At 44.6% G+C, this 19,228-nt stretch overlaps 1 protein-coding gene and 1 pseudogene across 1 annotated transcript; both read right to left on the bottom strand.

The window, feature by feature from the left end:
- Nucleotides 1-881: 881 nt before the first annotated feature.
- LOC140905587 (olfactory receptor 51G2-like) lies at nucleotides 882-1,847 on the bottom strand. Its single transcript, XM_073329107.1, has one exon. The coding sequence runs from the start codon at nucleotides 1,845-1,847 to the stop codon at nucleotides 882-884; it is 966 nt and encodes a 321-aa protein (XP_073185208.1).
- A 14,985-nt stretch (nucleotides 1,848-16,832) lies between these two features.
- LOC140905586 (olfactory receptor 51G2-like) lies at nucleotides 16,833-17,798 on the bottom strand (annotated as a pseudogene).
- Between the last annotated feature and the right edge of the window lie 1,430 nt (nucleotides 17,799-19,228).

Genomic DNA, 19,228 nt, shown 5'->3' with positions numbered 1-19,228 from the left:
GAGAGTTATTGTGGTAAAAGATCATTATACATAGAGATATGAACCCAGTTCACAGGCCAGTTTCAAAGAAGAAATGGTGAGGCTGCCGACTTGTAGAAGTCTTTCTGGAATTAATGGAAAAAGTTATAGTCCAATAGACAGTCCATATACAGAGGGTTTTCAAATTCTTCCATGAGAATTGCAGGGCTAATCCACAAGTCCTCCATCTTGTTACTTGAACATCCACGACAAAGCTTAAGCATCTCTGAGATAGTAAGGATCAGGCCCAAAAGGCCCTTTATAGCTGAAGTTCAGCTGATTAGCATCTTGTCCCCAAATGATCACAGCAGACCTTCCTTGTGTGCAGAATAAGTAATGTGCATTTTTGCTTTGAAATAAATCTCTATTTCCTATGTCTACACTGATAACTAGCAGCATTGATTAGCATAAGGCCATTAACCATTGAAATGGTTCCCAGGTAGTTTACTACAAACTTCAAAGAGAAATAAAGACAAAGATATCATTACAACACAAGTTTCATCTTAACGTTAGTATCCCCTTTTGACCTCTGAATTAACAGAATAGGTAATGAAACATGACTTTCAGGAACTGAAATTTATCATCTACAAGCTAATTTGGTCACATTGTTGAACTTGTAATAAGATATAGGTAAACCCAGACAAATACAATTAGTATATACTTTCATTTCTCTAACAATACAAGCCTATATTTCAAGAACTCTAGTTTATTTACCATGGCTTTGCTAGCTATCCATGAGGAACGGCCCTGTTTACCATTTCAATACTTTTCTAATATGTACTTAAGGGTTGCTTTTAGTGACAGAGGCACTTGGACACCATGGGCCATATTCGCTCCGACAGAGACAGATTAGACAGACCAAATCAGTGCCCCCACTGGAGTTTGTTAGTGGAATAGTTTTGAAAGATCTTCATGATCCGTTTACGAATCTCTTTCGTTTTCATGCCGTATACAATGGGATTGAGCACCGGGGGGAAGAGGAGGTAGAGATAAGACAGAAGAATTTGACTCTCAGGGAGAGCCTTTTTCTTGAACCTGTGAATCATCGACAAACTGATCAGCGGGGTGTAGAAAAGCAGGATGACGCAGATGTGGGAGACACAGGTGTTCAGAGCCTTGAGACGCTCTTGCCGGGAAGTGATACTCAATAGAGTCTGAAGGATCATAATGTAAGACAAGACAATGAGCACTGAGTCTAATCCCAGAGTAGAAATGACAACAAACAAACCATAGAAGCTGCTGGGTGTTGTGTCTGCACAGGCCATCTTTATCACATCTGGATACAAACAATATGAATAAGAGAGAGGTTGGATCTTACTGTACGGCCACCTCTTGAGACGAATGACAGCTGGGATATGCAGACCACTACCCCTGATTATTATCGCCAGCCCTATATTTCCTATCCTTGCACTGGTTAAAGTTGAAGCGTATCTCAGCGGGTGGCGTATTGCAACAAAGCGGTCAAATGCCATGGCTAATAGTACAGACGATTCCATCATGGAGAAAGTGTGAATAAAGAAAAGTTGGGTCAGGCAGACATCAATGCCAATTTCTCTGGCGTTAAACAGGAAGACGCTGAGAATTGTTGGCAAGGTGGAAATAGATAAGCCAAGATCGGTGACAGACAACATAGAAAGGAACAAGTACATGGGCTGATGGAGATTCCGCTGTGTCTTGATCACAAACAGAATCAGACTGTTTCCTAGAATTGCAATGAGGTACATGGAACAGAAAGGGATGGAGATCCAGGGGCCATCAGCTTCCAGCCCTGGGATCCCTGCCAGGAGGAATCTTGCAGGACTGATGTTGGTTTCATTGCAGGTTGGCATGATGCACTGAGGAGGTTCTGGTCAGTTTATTAAACCACACCTCCTACAATTAAAAGCAACATGATTAAAAATATGTGACATCATGACAGAAAATATGGCCCATTATGCCCCCGCTCTTCAGACAGGTTGGAGTCAGTACCTTGATTAAAAACCCGGGTGGAACTCTAACATCCCCAGATCAGTTAGAACATCCCTTTACTAATAATATCCTGTTCTTATATAGAGGTTTGCATTTATAAATCTCAAAGTGATTGACAAAAGAGCATAAGAATCAATGGGTCTGATTCAAAGCCCATTGAGACTCAAAAGAAGGAGGATGTAGATCCTCATTTAACTGAGCAAAAAACTAAAGCAGAAAACAGGTAAGCAACATGTTCAGGGTCACTCAGGAGATCAGTGACAGAACTCAGGTCTCCAGGCTCTCAGCTGAGTGCCCCTTCACTAGACTAGACCACACCCTCTCCCCTAGGTGGAGCTTGGCATATGAAGGCTTGTATGAACTCATTATTAAAGGGAACATAAGAAAAGCAGAGTGGACCTGAAGCAAAACATTGGATCAGAACACTCGTACATTCTGGAACAAGATTTCAGTCTGGATCCAGATCTCAACTCTTTAGCTTGGGTCCATGATAAAAAAGTAAATGGTTTAGTTATTTAAAAATCCTGTGAGAGGAGAACAATGGTGTGAATTGTGAATGGTCCATGGGCTGAGAAGCGTTCATAGAAACTACTCGGTGATGACTCATAGTGACTTGTCCAAAGCCAAACAAGGAGGCTGTGGTAGAACAGGGAACACAATCCAGCTCTGCTGTGCTTTAGCTGTAAATAAGGCTTCCTCGCTGTTATACATGATGTTATTATTGGAGGGGGAGGGATGAAAAGAAAAGGAGCCTCTGAAGACTGTGAATGTTAGCTGTGTCCTATCTTCATTCTAGATGCCTCCTTTGCTCACACTGGGTGAGATCCAGCCCTGTGGAGAAAGCCAGAAATTCCTTCACCGGGAGTTTTGACATGTGCAACATTTACTGTGAGAACCCCTATCCTCAATTCTATGCATAACTCCGAGGGACATCAAGGGGCCCAAAAGGCCCTTACCCTCACTGCAATTAAATATTGTTGGAACAAAGACAAAGAGCTCCATTTTCCCACTTATGGTATCCTAGCAGACACTCCAGCGGGGGTTAAATTCCACGCTACATGGGTAATGTTTGCACCATCTGGGCCCTCAGATTGCAAGCACCACAAGGGAGGGACCTGTCTTCCGAAGAGTTTGGGTCCTATATACAACAACGACTAAAGATGCTGATCATAAGAATGTGCAGGTCTCATTGGTTACAGATTAAACGTTTCAAGCAGTTGAGACTGCCTGTCTCTGTCCGTGAAATAACTCCAGTGTGATCAGCAAACTTACCAAAGCCACGAAAGTAGCAGCTGGAGAGTGTTCATCCTTGACTCCTGAGGAAGCAGAGCCTGAACAGCCTGGGCAGCAGCATTCCCTCTCTCTGTCAGGCACACAGTGCAGCAATGTTTATAACCCAGTGGGTAAAAGCTCTGGAGGACAGATAATCAATTGGGAATCACCGTTGATCACATTGTTACCCGTTTTAGCTCGACCAGCACAAATGGAAAAGACTTAAAAGGTGAATGATTTGAAGTCTTTCTGCAGCGACTGGTGCAGTGTCCCGGATTTACTGGTAACCCAATTCACAAGATTTCACAACATTCAGCAATCGCCCATCTCAGAGCTGAGGTAAATTGTGTAACAGCCTGAGTCAGGGGAATGGCACTGACTTGCTTTCAGTCAGGATTTGACCCTGATGTTTTTTTCTCAAAGAGACGTTAGTTCTTGAAAGGTGCCAGCTTGACAGACCTGGAGATGCCTGTGCTATAAGGAGCCAAAATTCCACACGGACTATTGTGGATGGACACCACCAAGGGTGTACTGTTCGGCACGTGGGCGAGTGAACTTGTAGTCTTTCCATTACCTGGATTTGAAACAATTTATTTTATTGTGCAACTTAAACAAAGCAGCCAGATCTCCCCACAGTTCCAGGGAATCTCCCACAGCCCCCAGGTATATTCTGCAGCCACAACATACATCCTCCTAGGAACAGCCAAAGCCAACCCCACATCCATCCATTCTCGTCCCTACTCCATCAAGCCCCGCTCCAACCATGAACTCATTATGCAGGGCCTTCTCCTGCCCAGTAATCCTCTCTCCCCAATCCCCTCCTCACCCTGTTACCCGTTTCCCCACTCCAGGCCCTAGAGCCTTCATCCTGCCCTCTCAGTCCCTCCGTTCTGCCCTGCAGCTCCCCGTCCTCCTTTGTCTGTGTTTTCACCTACCTGCATGGTTCCATTCTGGACACCAGTTCTCCTACTCCTGGCCTCTTCCACCTCCTCCCTGTCCCGTCTCCAACTGCTCCCCCCCATTGGATTTTTCCCTCAAATCCCCATGAGCAGCTCCCCTCAACTTCTCATCAGCCCTGTTCCCCAGCCCCTCACACACCAACAGCCCCGCCATATCCCCTGCCCTGAGAGGACAAGGGGGGCTGCCATTTGCCCTGCCCTGAGATAATCAATATTACTATGTATGAATATATCTCATAATATGTTAATCTATAGAGTAAGTGTACCCGAAAATGTCTCTGGGTAAGGAAATAGGGCATGATAGGCTGTGTCCTGATTGTGGAAGGGCCAGCACCCTATAAGAGGGCAAACAACCATGCAGGAGGGGGGCTCTCTCCCCACTCTGTGGTACTCTCTTCACACCAGACACTTCCCTGACCCACTGATCACTACATTAAGTTCTAACTAAATATAAGTTATTAAAGAGCAACTGTAAGAAAAATAAGCAAAAAATGGGAAAGGTTCGAGAAAAGAAGGAACATCGCTCAGTGGGCACAGGGACATCACAGACAGCTGTCTCTGGGACATAAGGAAAGATCGCAGGCTGTTCCTCACATGTCCCAGGCCTCCTGCCCAGGCACTGACTGCTCTGCTGTGATACTGCAGGAAAGGCACCTTCTCTGGCAGTGGCCACACACGTTCAGGGTCTAGGTGGCAGGACCCTTCTCCCCAGCATCGGCCCTTTCATCAGCTGGGGAGAACAAGGTGGCTTAGAGAATGACCCATTACAGATAGTTGACAAGAAGACATGAGTAACAGGAGGGAGACATTTGTATTGGAGAAATTAAATTTAGGTTTTGTAATGACCCAACCACTCCCAGCCTCTGTTCAGGCCTAATCGGATGGTATCCAGTTTGCAAATTAATTCCAATTCAGCAGTCTCTCGTTCGAGTCTGTTTTTGAAGATTTGTTGTTGAAGAATTGCCACTTTTAGGTCTGTTATTGACTCACCAGAGATATTGAAGTGTTCTCCCAGTGGTCTTTGAATGTTATGATTCCTGATGTCAGATTTGTGTCCATTTATTCTTTTGTGTAGAGACTATCCGGTTTGGCCAATGTACATAGCATCGTTATTTTTGCCAATAAAGACTATCACAGCTACCACTCTGAAACCTGACAATCCTGAAGAGTTCAAGTCAACTTGCTGCTGAATTCCTGCCCAGATGGTTCTTGCCATGAACCTGGAACCCTTCCTGAGCCCTCAGCACTAACTTAAATACAGAAATAGGCAACTCACCGAAATTCCACTCTGCAGAGAGAGGATATCTCCTTAGTGCACCACGAAGGCAGAGCCCTGAGAATCAGTGTATGAATCTCACGTCTGATACTCGCCGTGCTGAACAGCAACTTTATGATTCTAATGAACAGTCCCTGAGGACTTTCAGGTTGGCCAGGACTCCCAGACAATTCCCTCAGCTGTGTGAGCAGCAGGAGGAGCAGAAAATAGACACTAGACAACTTCAGCTTCAGAGCCCCCCTCAGGAGTGAAGAAATGATTCTCTGATCCCAGGGGCTCAGGCTGTCAGGACAAACTGAGTCTTCCAAATTGTTCAGCCTGTTGACAGATATTTGGCTGTGTGCGTTTGTTCTTTCTGCCTGCTGTACTGACTCTGGCCAGATAGCCCATACAGCAGGCTCCAATAAAACTGTCCAGTAAATGCACAGAGTCGGGTGTCAGTGAAGGAACTTGGTCAGTTTATTGCCAAGGAGCCACTGTGCTAATGCCCCACATCAGTGGTTACATGTACACTAACACATATATGCCAAAACAATGGACTGGCTACATTAATGGCAGGACTTTCTATTCTCTCCTCATTCAGAGAAAGACATTGCCTCTGAGATACATCTTTATGCACAGACGCAAACAAATTAAGTATTAACCGCGATGTATCAGGGTACCACCCTCTAATGTATTGAGGTAGCACCCATTGATGTGTCCAGGTGCCATCCATTATCTTGTACATATTGGTTTCCTCAAATATCTCTATCCATTATGCTGTTATCCTGACCTTATCCTTCAGATGGGTCAGCATCTTCCTGTTATCTTTGGGGAATGGGTTTGGCATCCACGTATTCTGGTATCAGCTTTCTGGAAACTGTTTGCATGTTTATTCTTCTGCCGAGTACAACATAGGAATGTGTGTTTCTGCAATATCAGTCCTGTTTCTGCCACATTCTGTAAGCCGGGCCTGTCCCTTGCTCACAACCTTTATAGCTGCAAAGTTTTGACTCCTTTAAACCAGGTCTCATGGCCACAGACCAGGACTCGACTAAAGGGATTGTGTTTCAGGCCCTCTTCCTCCTACACAGCCTAGCAACAAATGATGGTCTTCTTTTGTGTGTATAATATACTGCCATCTGCACTGTGTGTGGGAAATGATTGCATAGGCTATGGGACCAAAAAGCTTTTTCAACGGATCGTAGCAGCATAGCTCTGCATACCACCCATGCAGTAGCAATATTTCGTCGATTAGCTGTGAGAAGTAACTGCCACCCTGTGGAGGCCAAATGACATGATCCGAAATTAATACAGGCCAAAGGGCACAGAAAAGGATTTCTTCTCCCAGGATACTGCCATCCACAGTATTTGTCAGGGTCTTGTTATGAGGTGTAAAGTGGATATATATCTGGCAACTCCCAATTTGTTCTCGTAATTCATTTTCTCTTTTGATTGGCTAAGCATCAAATTTCAATAGTGTGTAGGAAGAGGTTGTGCTATCCTGTGTCAGAATTAGTCCCATGGGGACTTCTCCACTCACTGTGTGATTCCTTCACCACTCCCAGGGCCAAAATCACCTGGCGTTCATCTCACACGGTACCCCACATTGTACAAGGGAACAACCATGGAATTTCCCCAATCTTTGCCCTGCAGCCATTTCAGTATGGTAGTATTTTAGGTAGGTGTGCCCTGCCAGGGTGAGAACACAGGGGAAACGAATCCAACATCTTTTACTTCTGGATCTTTTGTTCCGGCTGCCCTGGTGAGTCATAGCAGCAATTAGCCATAGGCAGTCTGGAGGGTTTTCAGGAAGGCTCACCAGATGGGGGATAAGGCCAGTTCATTACCCTGAATAGGTCCTTCACAATCCATTGTCAAGACTGGAAGCATTTTGCCTCGTGGGCGTCACCCAGGTGTGACTACATTTGAAATACAGATACATAGTCAATATTCATAACTCCACATACAAAAATGATACATGCCCACAAACAGATTAATCCTTTTCAGCAAATCATAACTTTTCCAATGACACCTGACAAGACATATCTTGTACAAAATGTATGATCATTATGTCAGAATTATATCAGAATCATTCAACTATGAAGAATATGGGGCACAGCGTCACAACGAGGTCATGAGGAGAATTCCCTCCATGGCTTTTAAGAGATTCAAATGATAGCAGTAAAGCACATTAGAAAACAGAATCTCAACTACACATAGAAAATGATGGGGTCTAAATTAGCTGTTACCAATCAAGAAAGAGATCTTGCGGTCATGGTAGAGAGTTGTCTGAAAACATCTGCTCCATGTGCCACAATAGTCCAAAAAGTTAACAGAATGTTGTGAACCCCTAGGAAAGTGATTGATAAGAAGACAGAAAATATAATAATGCCACTCTATAATATAATATAGTATAAAATGCCACACAACAGACAGTCAGTCTGTGGAACTCTTTGCCAGAGGATCTTGTGAAGGCCAAGACTATAACAGGGTTTTAAAAAGAACTCAATACGTTCCTGGGGCTGGGTCCATCAAGGGATATTAGCCAGGATGGGCAGGGATGATGTCCCTAGCCTCTGTTTGCCAGAAATTGGGAATTGGTGACAGGGGATGGATCACTTGATGATTCCCTGTTCTGTTCCTTCCCTCTGGGCCACCTGATAATGTCCACTATCAGAAGACAAAGAACTCAGCTAAATGGGCCTTTGGTTTGACTCAGTATGGCCGTTCTTATGTTCTTATAATCCTCTGAAAGAACTCAGTGGGTTTAGATACTAAGATAGGGTGTCTTGTTTCGAGGGGCTGGTGTAGCATGCAGGGCCGCATCTTGTTCTTTGCCAGTACTTTGCCACATACAACTCATGGAGGTCTCGGTGCATGGCTGGACTCGCTCCATTTTAAGCCTAGTTTGAAATAAGCTTCATCATATTTTCAGATTCTGTGTTTTGCCGGAACCTCCACTGCTGCCCTCACTTTGGCTTGTGTTGTACACTTTTCTCCCATGGTCACAAAATGATCCATTTCTCAGGTAAGTTGTTTCTCCCTGTAAGCGTGCTGCTGATACTGGTTTTAAGTTTTTTTTTTAAGAACTTGGGGGAACCACACAAAGGACATCTGAGGTGTCACAGTTGACAAAAGAGCCCTTCATGGGACTAGTGTAGATTCCTACAGCACCTGGTGTGTCAGCCCAGGCTTCTGCTGCCACCCTGTGTTGGCCGAGGCTCCGGCTGTCCCCTTTATGCCCTCCTCTGGGTGTACACGGCCCTTCTGCCTGAGTTACAGCTGCCTGGGTCTGAGAGCTGGAGCTCTTACAAAAAGAACCACATAGCTTGCGCCTCCCTTTACACATTCCTGTGCCTCCCATAGTTTGAGAACTGGTGCTCTAAAGGGATTGGACTGAAAGCAACTGTCCAGGAAAAGCCCAAGAAATGTCTGTTGGAACCATTGAACTCCCATGACAGCGGCGTCATCATAACACTGGGCAATGACCGGCAAGTTTGCAATCCCCGATGTTTGTAAGAACTGCTTAACGTTGTGATAGGTGGTGCCAGCATCCCCTCACTCAGAGCAATCAATGAATCCTACAAATCGTCCCTTTATTCCCAGATTTTCTGTGTCTTGTTACGAATTACACCTGGTAGGACACGCACACAACTGCTGCGAATTACACCTGGTAGGACACGCACACAACTGCTGCGAATTACACCTGGTAGGACACGTGCACAAGTGCTACGAATTATACCTGATAGGACACGCACACCAATGCTGCGAATTATACCTGATAGGACACGCACATTTCGAATCTAGGCTGAGGCACAGAAATAAAGTCCACAACTGCAGAGTTCCCAAAAAACACTAAATTTATTACTCTCGAGCGTGGTGCCCCCCTGCTAGCCAGGAGGGGACCCTGAATGCAGATTATACAAAGGTTATATACCTTTTAACAAAGCACGTTGCCCTCGTGCATCGGAAACCTTAGCCAATAAACAAACCCTTGTCTTATCTACCATCTATCCCTGCTTGGTGCATTCCTTGTGCTATACCTGTATGTTAATTACACAGCATGGTCCTAAAGCCATGCATCAGTAACTTTTATTATCAGGATGGGAGGCCTCACATCAAGGCCAAGAGACAGGGAGTTAGAGACTAACAAAAACCAGATACTGGGAGTCAAGGCAGGCTGGAGACAAGAAGGAGTATTTTCACAGGGATTCAGTATCTAAGGATCACTCCTCCTGGTGTATGATGTGCTGGCATTTAAAAAATGGTGGGCCCCAAACCAAAATGGAGTTACATGTGCTAACATTTCCTTAATAGTCTCTCACGCAGACTGCATTTCTTCTGGTTTAAAACTGTGGGCTTCATCCACAAGAACTGTGCAGAACCCATTCTCCTGGACTTTCTGAATGATTGCGCTTTTCACAATGTCAGCAGCAGCAACTTGGAAGAGCTCTTTCTGAGTTGAGTGGCTTCTGAGATGGAAAGTGTTAGGGGGCTTATTCCTTCAGCCGCTTCCTTCCCTGGTCCTTCTCGCATGAACAGAGAGCAAAGTCCAAAGGTGCAAACAATTCGATGTTTATTGGTGTGAACTTCCAGCAAGCATGAGTCCAGTTTCCTTCCTTAGTGTCCTTCTTCCCAGCTCTGACACCACAGAGCCTTACACCTGTGTCCTTGTTCCCATTTCTGCCCTTAGCCAAACAGGATTCCAATTTCCTTACCCACAGTCCCTGTTCCCATTTTCCACACACACAGCCACCCACCCATCCACCCACTCACTTCCTGATTGACTGCAGACTATACAGTAAAACTTGAGTTCTGCTTTGCTATACCTTAACCAATCACTTTCCGGAAATTTAACTAACCAATCCTAACACATTGTAACATGATTATGTAACCAATTATATTCCACCACCTTAATTAGTTTACACCCAGCAAAATTAATTATACAGCAGACAGGAACAATCACAGAACCAGACAGAGATTATACAGACAAACAATAGCAAAGTGGGAACTATAATGACAAGACAATACAGAAGTGAGGATTTCACATCCCAGCTATTGATAAGTGAGTTCTTGCCAGACAGGATGCTATCAAACTAAGTTTCCTTTTACATTTTCTAGGCACTTCCCTTTCTCTGGAGGCGATAGGCATTATCAGGACAGGATTGTATTCCTAACAGCCCAATAGCACCTTATTTCAATGTGACTAGGTTGGAATGTGAGGATGTGACCGGTCGCTTCCTAGCTGATGGCTGCCTCTGCTGCTTAGCTAAAGGCCTTAGTCTAAGAACAGAGCCTCAGACTCTGACAGTGAGAGAAGGCCCTTACACCAGCAGACAGTGATTTTGTTTCTTTCTTTTATACCTCTAGAACTAGCCAAGTGATAAGAATACACCTAAATTCTTAAAGTACAGGCCTTTGCAGACAGGCCCGAATATCTATATCCTAACAGAAAGGACACTTTGTTTTCTTTGTGAGTGCTTCATCATACTGTGAAAACAAATTGCATAGTTCCAGAAAGTTTCCACAGTTTGCTGATTCTTCTCTCTCCTCCTGCCCCCCTCAGTGGAATTCCTTGGTTAGACAGGGAAAGAAATATATCGGTTTTTGCAGCATACTCTCTGCTTTCATGTAACACCATCTTGTGAGAATGTGACAACTGTGCCACTCGAGAGCCCACGTCTTTTTACTGTTTGAAAAAATACCACCTATCCGATCATTGCTTGTGTATGGCAGATTGTCTATTCTTCCAGCCTCTTATTCCACTTTCAGTGAACGCAGGGGTCTCTCAACTGGAAAACTGGAAAACTGTCTGCAAGGAAAGCAGAAAACTGCAGCTGCCTTTTCACTGTACTCTAAAAATGTTTTCTCATATTCCAGTTTAAATGAGAAAGACTGAAACACATCTTTGCTTAACCTAGTGTCCGTAGTTCACTTTCTCTCCTTCTTTGGACTTTCCGCCACTTGATAGTCTCTGGCATTTGCATGCCTCTGCTCTTTATTTGATGTCTTGCTCCTATTACCTGGCCCAGCTGTGGGACACTTGCTGGTGTTTTTCACTGGCCAGCGGTGGGGGCCTCTGTTGAGCAGGTGTTGGGGGTAGACGAGAGGAGAGGAGGCAATCAGCGAGCAGCAGGCGGGGGAGCCATGGAGGAGGGGTCGTGGAGGACAGGAGGGAGTCAGCGAGTGGTAGTTGGCAGTCAGTGGAGGAGGGGAGTGGAGGAGAGGAGGGACTCAGTCCATGGTGGGTGGGAGAGTCAAGGGGGATGGGGTGGTGTCATAAATATAAAGGGAAGGGTAAACCCCTTTAAAATCCCTCCTGGCCAGAGGAAATATCCTCTCACCTGTAAAGGGTTAAGGAGCTAAAGGTAACCTCGCTGGCACCTGACCAAAATGACCAATGAGGAAACAAGATACTTTCAAAAGCTGAGAGGAGGGAGAAAAACAAAGGGTCTGTGTCTGTCTGCATGCTGCTTCAGAACAGGAATGGAGTCTTAGAACTTTTAGTAAGTAATCTAGCTAGGTATGCGTTAGATTATGATTTCTTTAAATGGCTGAGAAAAGAGCTGTGTTGAATAGAATGACTATTCCTGTCTGTGTACCTTTTTTGTAACTTAAGGTTTTGCCTAGAGGGATTCTCTATGTTTTGAATCTAATTACCCTGTAAGGTATCTACCATCCTGATTTTACAGAGGTGATTCCTTTACTTCTATTAAAAGTCTTCGTGTAAGGAAACTGAATGCTTTTTCATTGTTCTCAGATCTAAGGGTTTGGGTCTGTGGTCACCTATGCAAATTGATGAGGATTTTTACCAAACCTTCCCCAGGAAGGGAGTTGCAAGGGTTGGGAGGATTTTGGGGGGAAAGACGTGTCCAAACTACGTTTCCCAGTAAACCCAGTTAAAGTTTGGTGGTGGCAGTGGAAATCCAAGGGAAAAGGGTAAAATTAATTTGTACCTTAGGGAAATTTTAACCTAAGCTGGTAAAAGTAAGCTTAGGAGGTTTTCATGCAGGCCCCACATCTGTACCCTAGAGTTCGGAGTGGGGAAGGAACCTTGACAGGTGGAGGAGAGGATGGACGCAGCAAGCGGAAAGAGTGGGTCCGTGGAGGAGGAGAGTCAGTGAGTGGTGGGTGCGGGGCCACAAGGGTTGGAGGAGGGGAGAGACTCAGTGGGTGGCAGGGCCTCTCGGAGGAGAATGGGAGGCACTCAGTGAGAAGCGGCAGGTGTCAGGGGCCTCAGTGGTGGGTGTATGTGGCGGCCATACACAAGGACAGAAAGAGGTGGAGCATGGACAGGGCCAGGGGAGGAAAGCAGAAGGGTCCTTGGGGCAGAGCACAAGTGGGAATACCATGGCCCAGGTGTCCAAACTCTCAAAGGCGGCAGGTCAAGAGCTGCATGGCTGGGGATGTTTAGCCTCCACTGGCCTATTCTACCCACCACCTATGTAAGGTGGCCCTCCCTGGGCCACTTCCTACCACCGCCCTGCAAATGTCCCAAGGTCTCCATCTGGGGTAAGGCAGCATGAAGGGTGTCTGCTCACCCCAAGGCACTTTCTGGTGGTTGTGTGTAGCAAGACCATTCTCCTACTCTCTTGGGAAGCAACTGTCTCTTTCTGTGGTATGACCGAACCACCCGGGGACAGCTCATACCAAGGGCTCTCACCTGCTGGGATAGTCCAAACAACAAATAAAGGGGATCAATCAAGTCCAGCTTTCATATGAGAGATGAATGATTTCCTTTCAGGCTGTCCCTGCAGCACCTCCCTTCCCTCAGGGAGGGACCTTTGAGCAGTTGTTCATGGGGAGATTCTGCCTTTCCTCAGATCATCTCCCCTAGAAATGACGGTAGCAGGTCTGCTCTGCTCCCTTGTCTGCCAAAAAATGAGCTGCTACCCTGCCTTTCTGCCTTTATCAAGCACTTCTTCTCGGATTTGATTTGTCTGCCCCATTTTCCAGATAATTCACTTACTGAATGTTTGGCTTCTTTCAACTCATTTTGAAGTGTAGCTACACGTTCAGTGGCTTTGGGAAATAATCCTGCTGCTTCGTACCGATCTGAGTCTTTGGATTGTTGCAGTTTTGAAACAGCATTTACCATTTCCAGAATCTTTCTTTGGAGCACAATGAAAAACACAAAACTAAAATTTTCCACTAATTTCTTTAATGCTGAAGGTTTGAAAATTCAACGGCATTTTTGCTCAAAAGAATGATTTCCGTAGGTGCCTTCATTGTGTGTAAACACTGATTGTGAGAGGAAGGAGTGATTCATACTGGTTGTTGATCAATTGTGTAATCAATTGCTTGACCAAGTTTTCATTTCTTAGGAAATATTTTTCAAATGGCCAAATAAACAATGTCCGGTTTAGTGCTCTAACCTCATAAGAAAATAGTGCAGAAAAAAGGATTTATCTGATTCCAGTGTCTGGGAAGCCATCTTGTGCAGTGGTGTTACATTCACCTTACGCAGAAAGTGTGCTTCCCAAAGTTACACCTTTCAACTTTCAACATTTATGTGAAGATTTCACAAGGTACACATCTCTTTGCACGTCACTAAAAGCTAACCCATCAGTTTGCCCCAGTTCTCCAATGTGAGCGGGGGAATGGTCCTGCTATTGTGGGGAAATTTCCTGGTTTCTGCACTACCCTGGTGGAATTGGCTAGGAAAAGAATCTGAATCCTCACTTCCATTCCCTTTTCCCAGAGTCCTGCCTGACATCAAGGACTCGCCTTCCACTCTCCTGTGTGGCAGAGTCCATGTAATGTTGACACAGTTAGGCCCAGGATTCCTGGAAGGCTGAACCCCCCGTCTCATCGTGGGGGCTAGGGTGTCCACATTCCTGGGTACTCTCTTCGCACTAGACCCATCTCTATCCCACTGATCACTACATTAAGTTCAAACCAAGTATAATTTATTAAACAGAAGCTGTAAAAAAAGGAAAAAAATGGGAAGTGTTCGAGGAAACAAGGAACCCCGCTCTGTGGGCATGGGAAACACCACCAACAGCCATCTCTGGGTTGTAAGAAATGTTCCCTCAGGCCCCAGGTGGAAGGACCTTTCTCCACAGCATCTGTCCTCCCACCAGATTCACATCCCACTTTCCGAGTCCAGCCTTCAAAGCCCTCTTCACTAGTGATGTCTCCCTCTGATGGGCCATTTGCAGATGTCCCCACCTTGCTCTCCCAGGTGCTCATTGTGCTTGGCTGCCGGGTTACTTGTGGCATGGCTGGCAACCACTATCTGTGTCTGGCCCCACAGATCATCTGTCTTTCTTTCTCTCCCCACAAGATACTCTCCTTGTGATCAGAAGAAGTGCTTGAGTTGGAGCCCTCTCTGTTGAAAAGTTGAAGGGTTTCCAACTCGACTTTGGAACAAAAATGCTCCCTTGCTTGAAAAGGAGTTGGAACAGGGATGGGTACCTGGCCCACTGCCTCCAGAACTTGGAGATAGGTGTAGTTCCTACACAGGCCCCCAAACTGTAAAAGACACGGGCACTAATCAGCACTCTCAGGAGAGGGAGAGAGAGAGCAAGAGAGGGCCTTTGAATCTTTGAAGATGAGTATAGCAGACTGTGCAGAACAGATTGAGAGAAGGCTTCAGGGTATGCAGATTTCACTAATGAAGGGCATATTAAGGAAGGATTTCAACAAATAAGTAAATATTAATCACAATTATTTAATATGAAGAGCAAGTAAGCATGCTGAAAATTCATATTTTATTATGGTGGCATCAATATTGAAGCCACAGTTAAAGTTGAGTCAAGTTTTGCTCTTAGAGCAGGGATTCAACTTCTGTATCTATGAAATGTGGTGTAGCCTTAGCCAACATGGCAACACTTACTCTCTGAGTGCAGAATGAGTTTTCAGAGAATTTACAAGTCAACCTGCTAAGTAGTTTAGGAATGCATATACATAGTCTTCCTCCCTTAAAACTCCTTTTTCCGTATACGTATTCCACTGAACACCCTAATTCCCTGGACAAAACAGGAAACTTTATACAAGAAGGAGAAGCTTTAAGGGTACAGAACTGCAGTTTTGCTAACTGGGATTTTGGGGGGCGAACAATACAAGCTTTCCTTTTGGGAGGCTGTGACCATGGTCGCTGGAGGGGTTATACTGAGAATGCTCAATCAGGGCAAACTGCAAGGAATAGGGCAGACAATCCCCAAAACTGGTGGCTTATTCTTTTAATTGATTCATCAAAACAGTAACCAAACAACTTCTATAATACCTTCCTGGTTCCCAAGAAGCCAATTTACAGTTCTCTTTAAGCAACCTAGCCTTTGACTCCCACCCACACAGCCAAATCCATCTATTAAGGGTTATATAAAATCTTATTCACCATCTGTAAAGTTCTACTACTCTCAAGAGATCGGACACATTTCACATCATGTCAAATAAACACTTACAGACAATTCTTATTCACAAATCTAAGATTTATTTTAAACAAAAAGAAAGAGTTATTGTAGTAAAAGATTGTTATATATACAGATATGAATCCAGTTCACAGGTCAGTTTCAAAGCAGAAATGGTGAGGCTGCCGATTTGTAGAAATCCTTCTGGAATTAATGGAAAAAGTCATAGTCCAATAGGCAGTCCATATACAGAGTGTTTTCAGATTCTTCCATGAGAATTGCAGGGCTAATCCACAAGTCCTCCATCTTGTTACTTCAACATCCCCCGACAATGCTTAAGCAGCTCTGAGATAGTAAGGATCAGGCCCAAAAGGCCCTTTATAGCTGAAGTTCAGCTGATTAACCTCTTGTCCCCAAATGATCACAGCAGGCCTTCCTTGGGCGAAGAATAAGTAATGTGCATTTTTGCTTTGAAATAAATCTCTATTTCCTAAGTCTACACTGATAACTAGCAACATTGATGAGCAAAAGGCCATTAACCATTGAAATGGTTCACAGGTAGTTTACTACAATTTTCAAAGAGGAAAAAAGACAATGATATTATTACAACACAAGTTTCATCTTAACGTTAATATCCCCTTTTGACCTCTGAATTAACAGAATAGGTCATGATACCTGACTTACAGGAACTGGAATTTATCATCTACAAGCTAATTTGGTCACATTGTTGAACTTGTAATAAGATATAGGTAAACCCAGACAAATATAATTAGTATCCACTTTTGATTCTCTAAAAATACAGGCCTATATTTAAAGAATTCTAGTGGCTTTGCCATGAGGAATGGCCCTATTAACAATTTGAATACTTTTCTCATATGTCCTTAAGGGTTCCTTTTACTTTAGTAGGCCTGCTGGTTGCTAAATCCTCGCTGGCTCAGCATGACAGAGGCACTTGGACATCACGGGCCATATTGGCTCCGAGAGAGACAGATTACAGAAACCAAATCAGTGCCCCCTTTGGACTCTCTTAGTGAAATAGTTTTGAAAGATCTTCATGATCCGTTTACAAATCTCTTTGGTTTTCATGCTGTATACAATGGGATTGAGCACTGGGGGGAAGAGGAGGTGGAGATAAGACAGAAGAATTTGACTCTGAGGAAGAGCCTGTTTTTTGAACCTGTGAATCATAGACAAACTGATCGGCGGGGTGTAGAAAAGCAGGCTGACGCAGATGTGGGAGACACAAGTGTTCAGAGCCTTGAGACGCTCTTGCCAGGATGTGATACTCAATAGAGTCTGAAGGATCATGATGTAAGACAAGACAATGAGCACTGAGTCTAATCCCAGAGAAGAAAGGATAACAAACAATCCATAGAAGCTGCTGGATGTAATGTCTGCGCAGGCCATCTTCATCACATCTGAATGCAAACAATATCAATAAGAGAGAGGTTGGATCGTGCTGTACGGCCACCTCTTGAGAAGAATGACAGCTGGGATATTCAGACCACTAGCCCTGATTATTATCGCCAGCCCTATGTTTCCTATCCTTGCACTGGTGAAAGTCGAAGCGTATCTCAGCGGGTGGCGTATTGCAACAAAGCGGTCAAATGCCATGGCTACAAGTACAGAGGATTCCATCATGGAGAAAGTGTGAATAAAGAAAAGTTGGGTCAGACAGACATCAATGCCAATTTCTCTGGTGTTAAACAGGAAGACGCTGAGCATTGTTGGCAAGGTGGAAAGAGATAAGCCAAGGTCGGTGACAGACAACAGAGAAAGGAACAAGTACATGGGCTGATGGAGATTCCGCTGTGTCTTGATCACAAACAGAATCAGACTGTTTCCTAAAATTGCAATGAGGTATATGGAACAGAAAGGGATGGAGATCCAGGGGCCATCAGCTTCCAGCCCTGGGATGCCTGCCAGGAGGAATCTTGCAGGACTGATGTTGGTTTCATTGCAGGTTGGCATGATGCACTGGGAAGGTTCTGGTCAGTTTATTCAACCACATCCCCTACAATTAAAAGCAACATTACTAAAAATACGTGACAGCATGAGAGAAAATATGGCCCATCCTCGCCCCACTCTTCAGACAGGTTGGAGTCAGTACCATGATTAAAAACCCTGGTGGTACTCACACATCCCCAGATCAGTTATAAATCACATTACGAATAATATCCCGTTCTTATATAGAGCTTTGCATTTATAAATCTCAAAGTGATTTACAAAAGAGCACAAAAATCAATGGGTCTAAATCAAAGCCCATTGACACTCATAAGGAGGAGGATGTAGATCCTCATTTAACTGAGGGGGAAACTGAAGGACAAAACAGGTAAGCAACTTGTTCAAGGTCACTCAGGAGATCAGTGACAGAAGTCAGGTCTCCAGGCTCTCAGCTGAGTGTCCCTTCACTAGACTAGACCACACCCTCTCCCTTAGGTGGAGCTTGGCATATGAAGACTTGTATGAACTCATCATTAAAGGAAACATAAGAAAATCAGAGTGGACCTGAACCAAAACGTTGGATCACAAAATTCATACGTTCTGATACAAGATTTCAGTCTGGATCCAGATTTCAACTTTTTAGCTTTGGTCCACGATAAAAACTAAATGGTTTAGCTATTTAAAAATCCTGAGCGGAGAACAATGATGTGTATTGTGAATGGTCCATGGGCTGAGAAGCGTTCATAGAAACTAATCAGTGATGACTGATAGTGACTTGTCCAAAGCCACACAAGGAGGCTGTGGTCGAACAGGGAACACAATCCAGCTCTGCCGTGTTTTAGCTGTAAATAAGGATGTCCTCGCTGTTGTACATGATGTTATTATTGGAGGGGGAGGGGACAAAAAGAAAAGGAGCCTGTGAAGACTGTGAATGTTAGCTGTGTCCTATCTTCATTCTAGATGCCTCCTTTGCTCACACTGGGTGAGATCCAGCCCTGTGCAGAGAGCCAGAAATTCCTCAACCAGAAGTTTTGCCATGTGTAAAGTTTACTGTGAGAACCCCTATCCACAGTTCTATGCATGACTCCTGAGGACATCAAGGTGCCCAACAGGCCCTTACTCAGCAAAACCCTCATTGAAATTAAATTTTGTTGGAGCAATGACAAAATGCTCCATTTTTCCACTTATGGTATCCTAGCAGACACTCCGGGGGGGTTATATGCCAAGCAAGCACCATGCCTCCAGAATCTGCAGGAAATGCAGGGAGTGCAAGTCACCCTTTCAGAGGTTACTCACACTCTCCCATTGGCTAGAAACTATGGTCAGATTATTCAGTATTTGCCACTCCAGGGTTAACTGCACCCCTTCCTGTTAAGCATCTGATGCTCGTGACTGTCAGTCAGGTTATGGGTCTAGATAGACCACAGCTGGGATGTGGTATGGCCATGCTGAGGCTC

The sequence above is a fragment of the Lepidochelys kempii genome, chromosome 1 (genome assembly GCF_965140285.1).
Source record: "Lepidochelys kempii isolate rLepKem1 chromosome 1, rLepKem1.hap1, whole genome shotgun sequence".
NCBI lineage: Eukaryota > Metazoa > Chordata > Testudines > Cheloniidae > Lepidochelys > Lepidochelys kempii.
Note: the sequence above shows the minus strand (reverse complement) of the source record. Positions and strands in the feature narration are given on the sequence as shown.

Bases quoted from the DNA above. Each gene is read 5' to 3' on its own strand.
- LOC140905587 (XM_073329107.1), bottom strand. From the start codon at position 1,847: ATGCCAACCTGCAATGAAACCAACATCAGTCCTGCAAGATTCCTCCTG.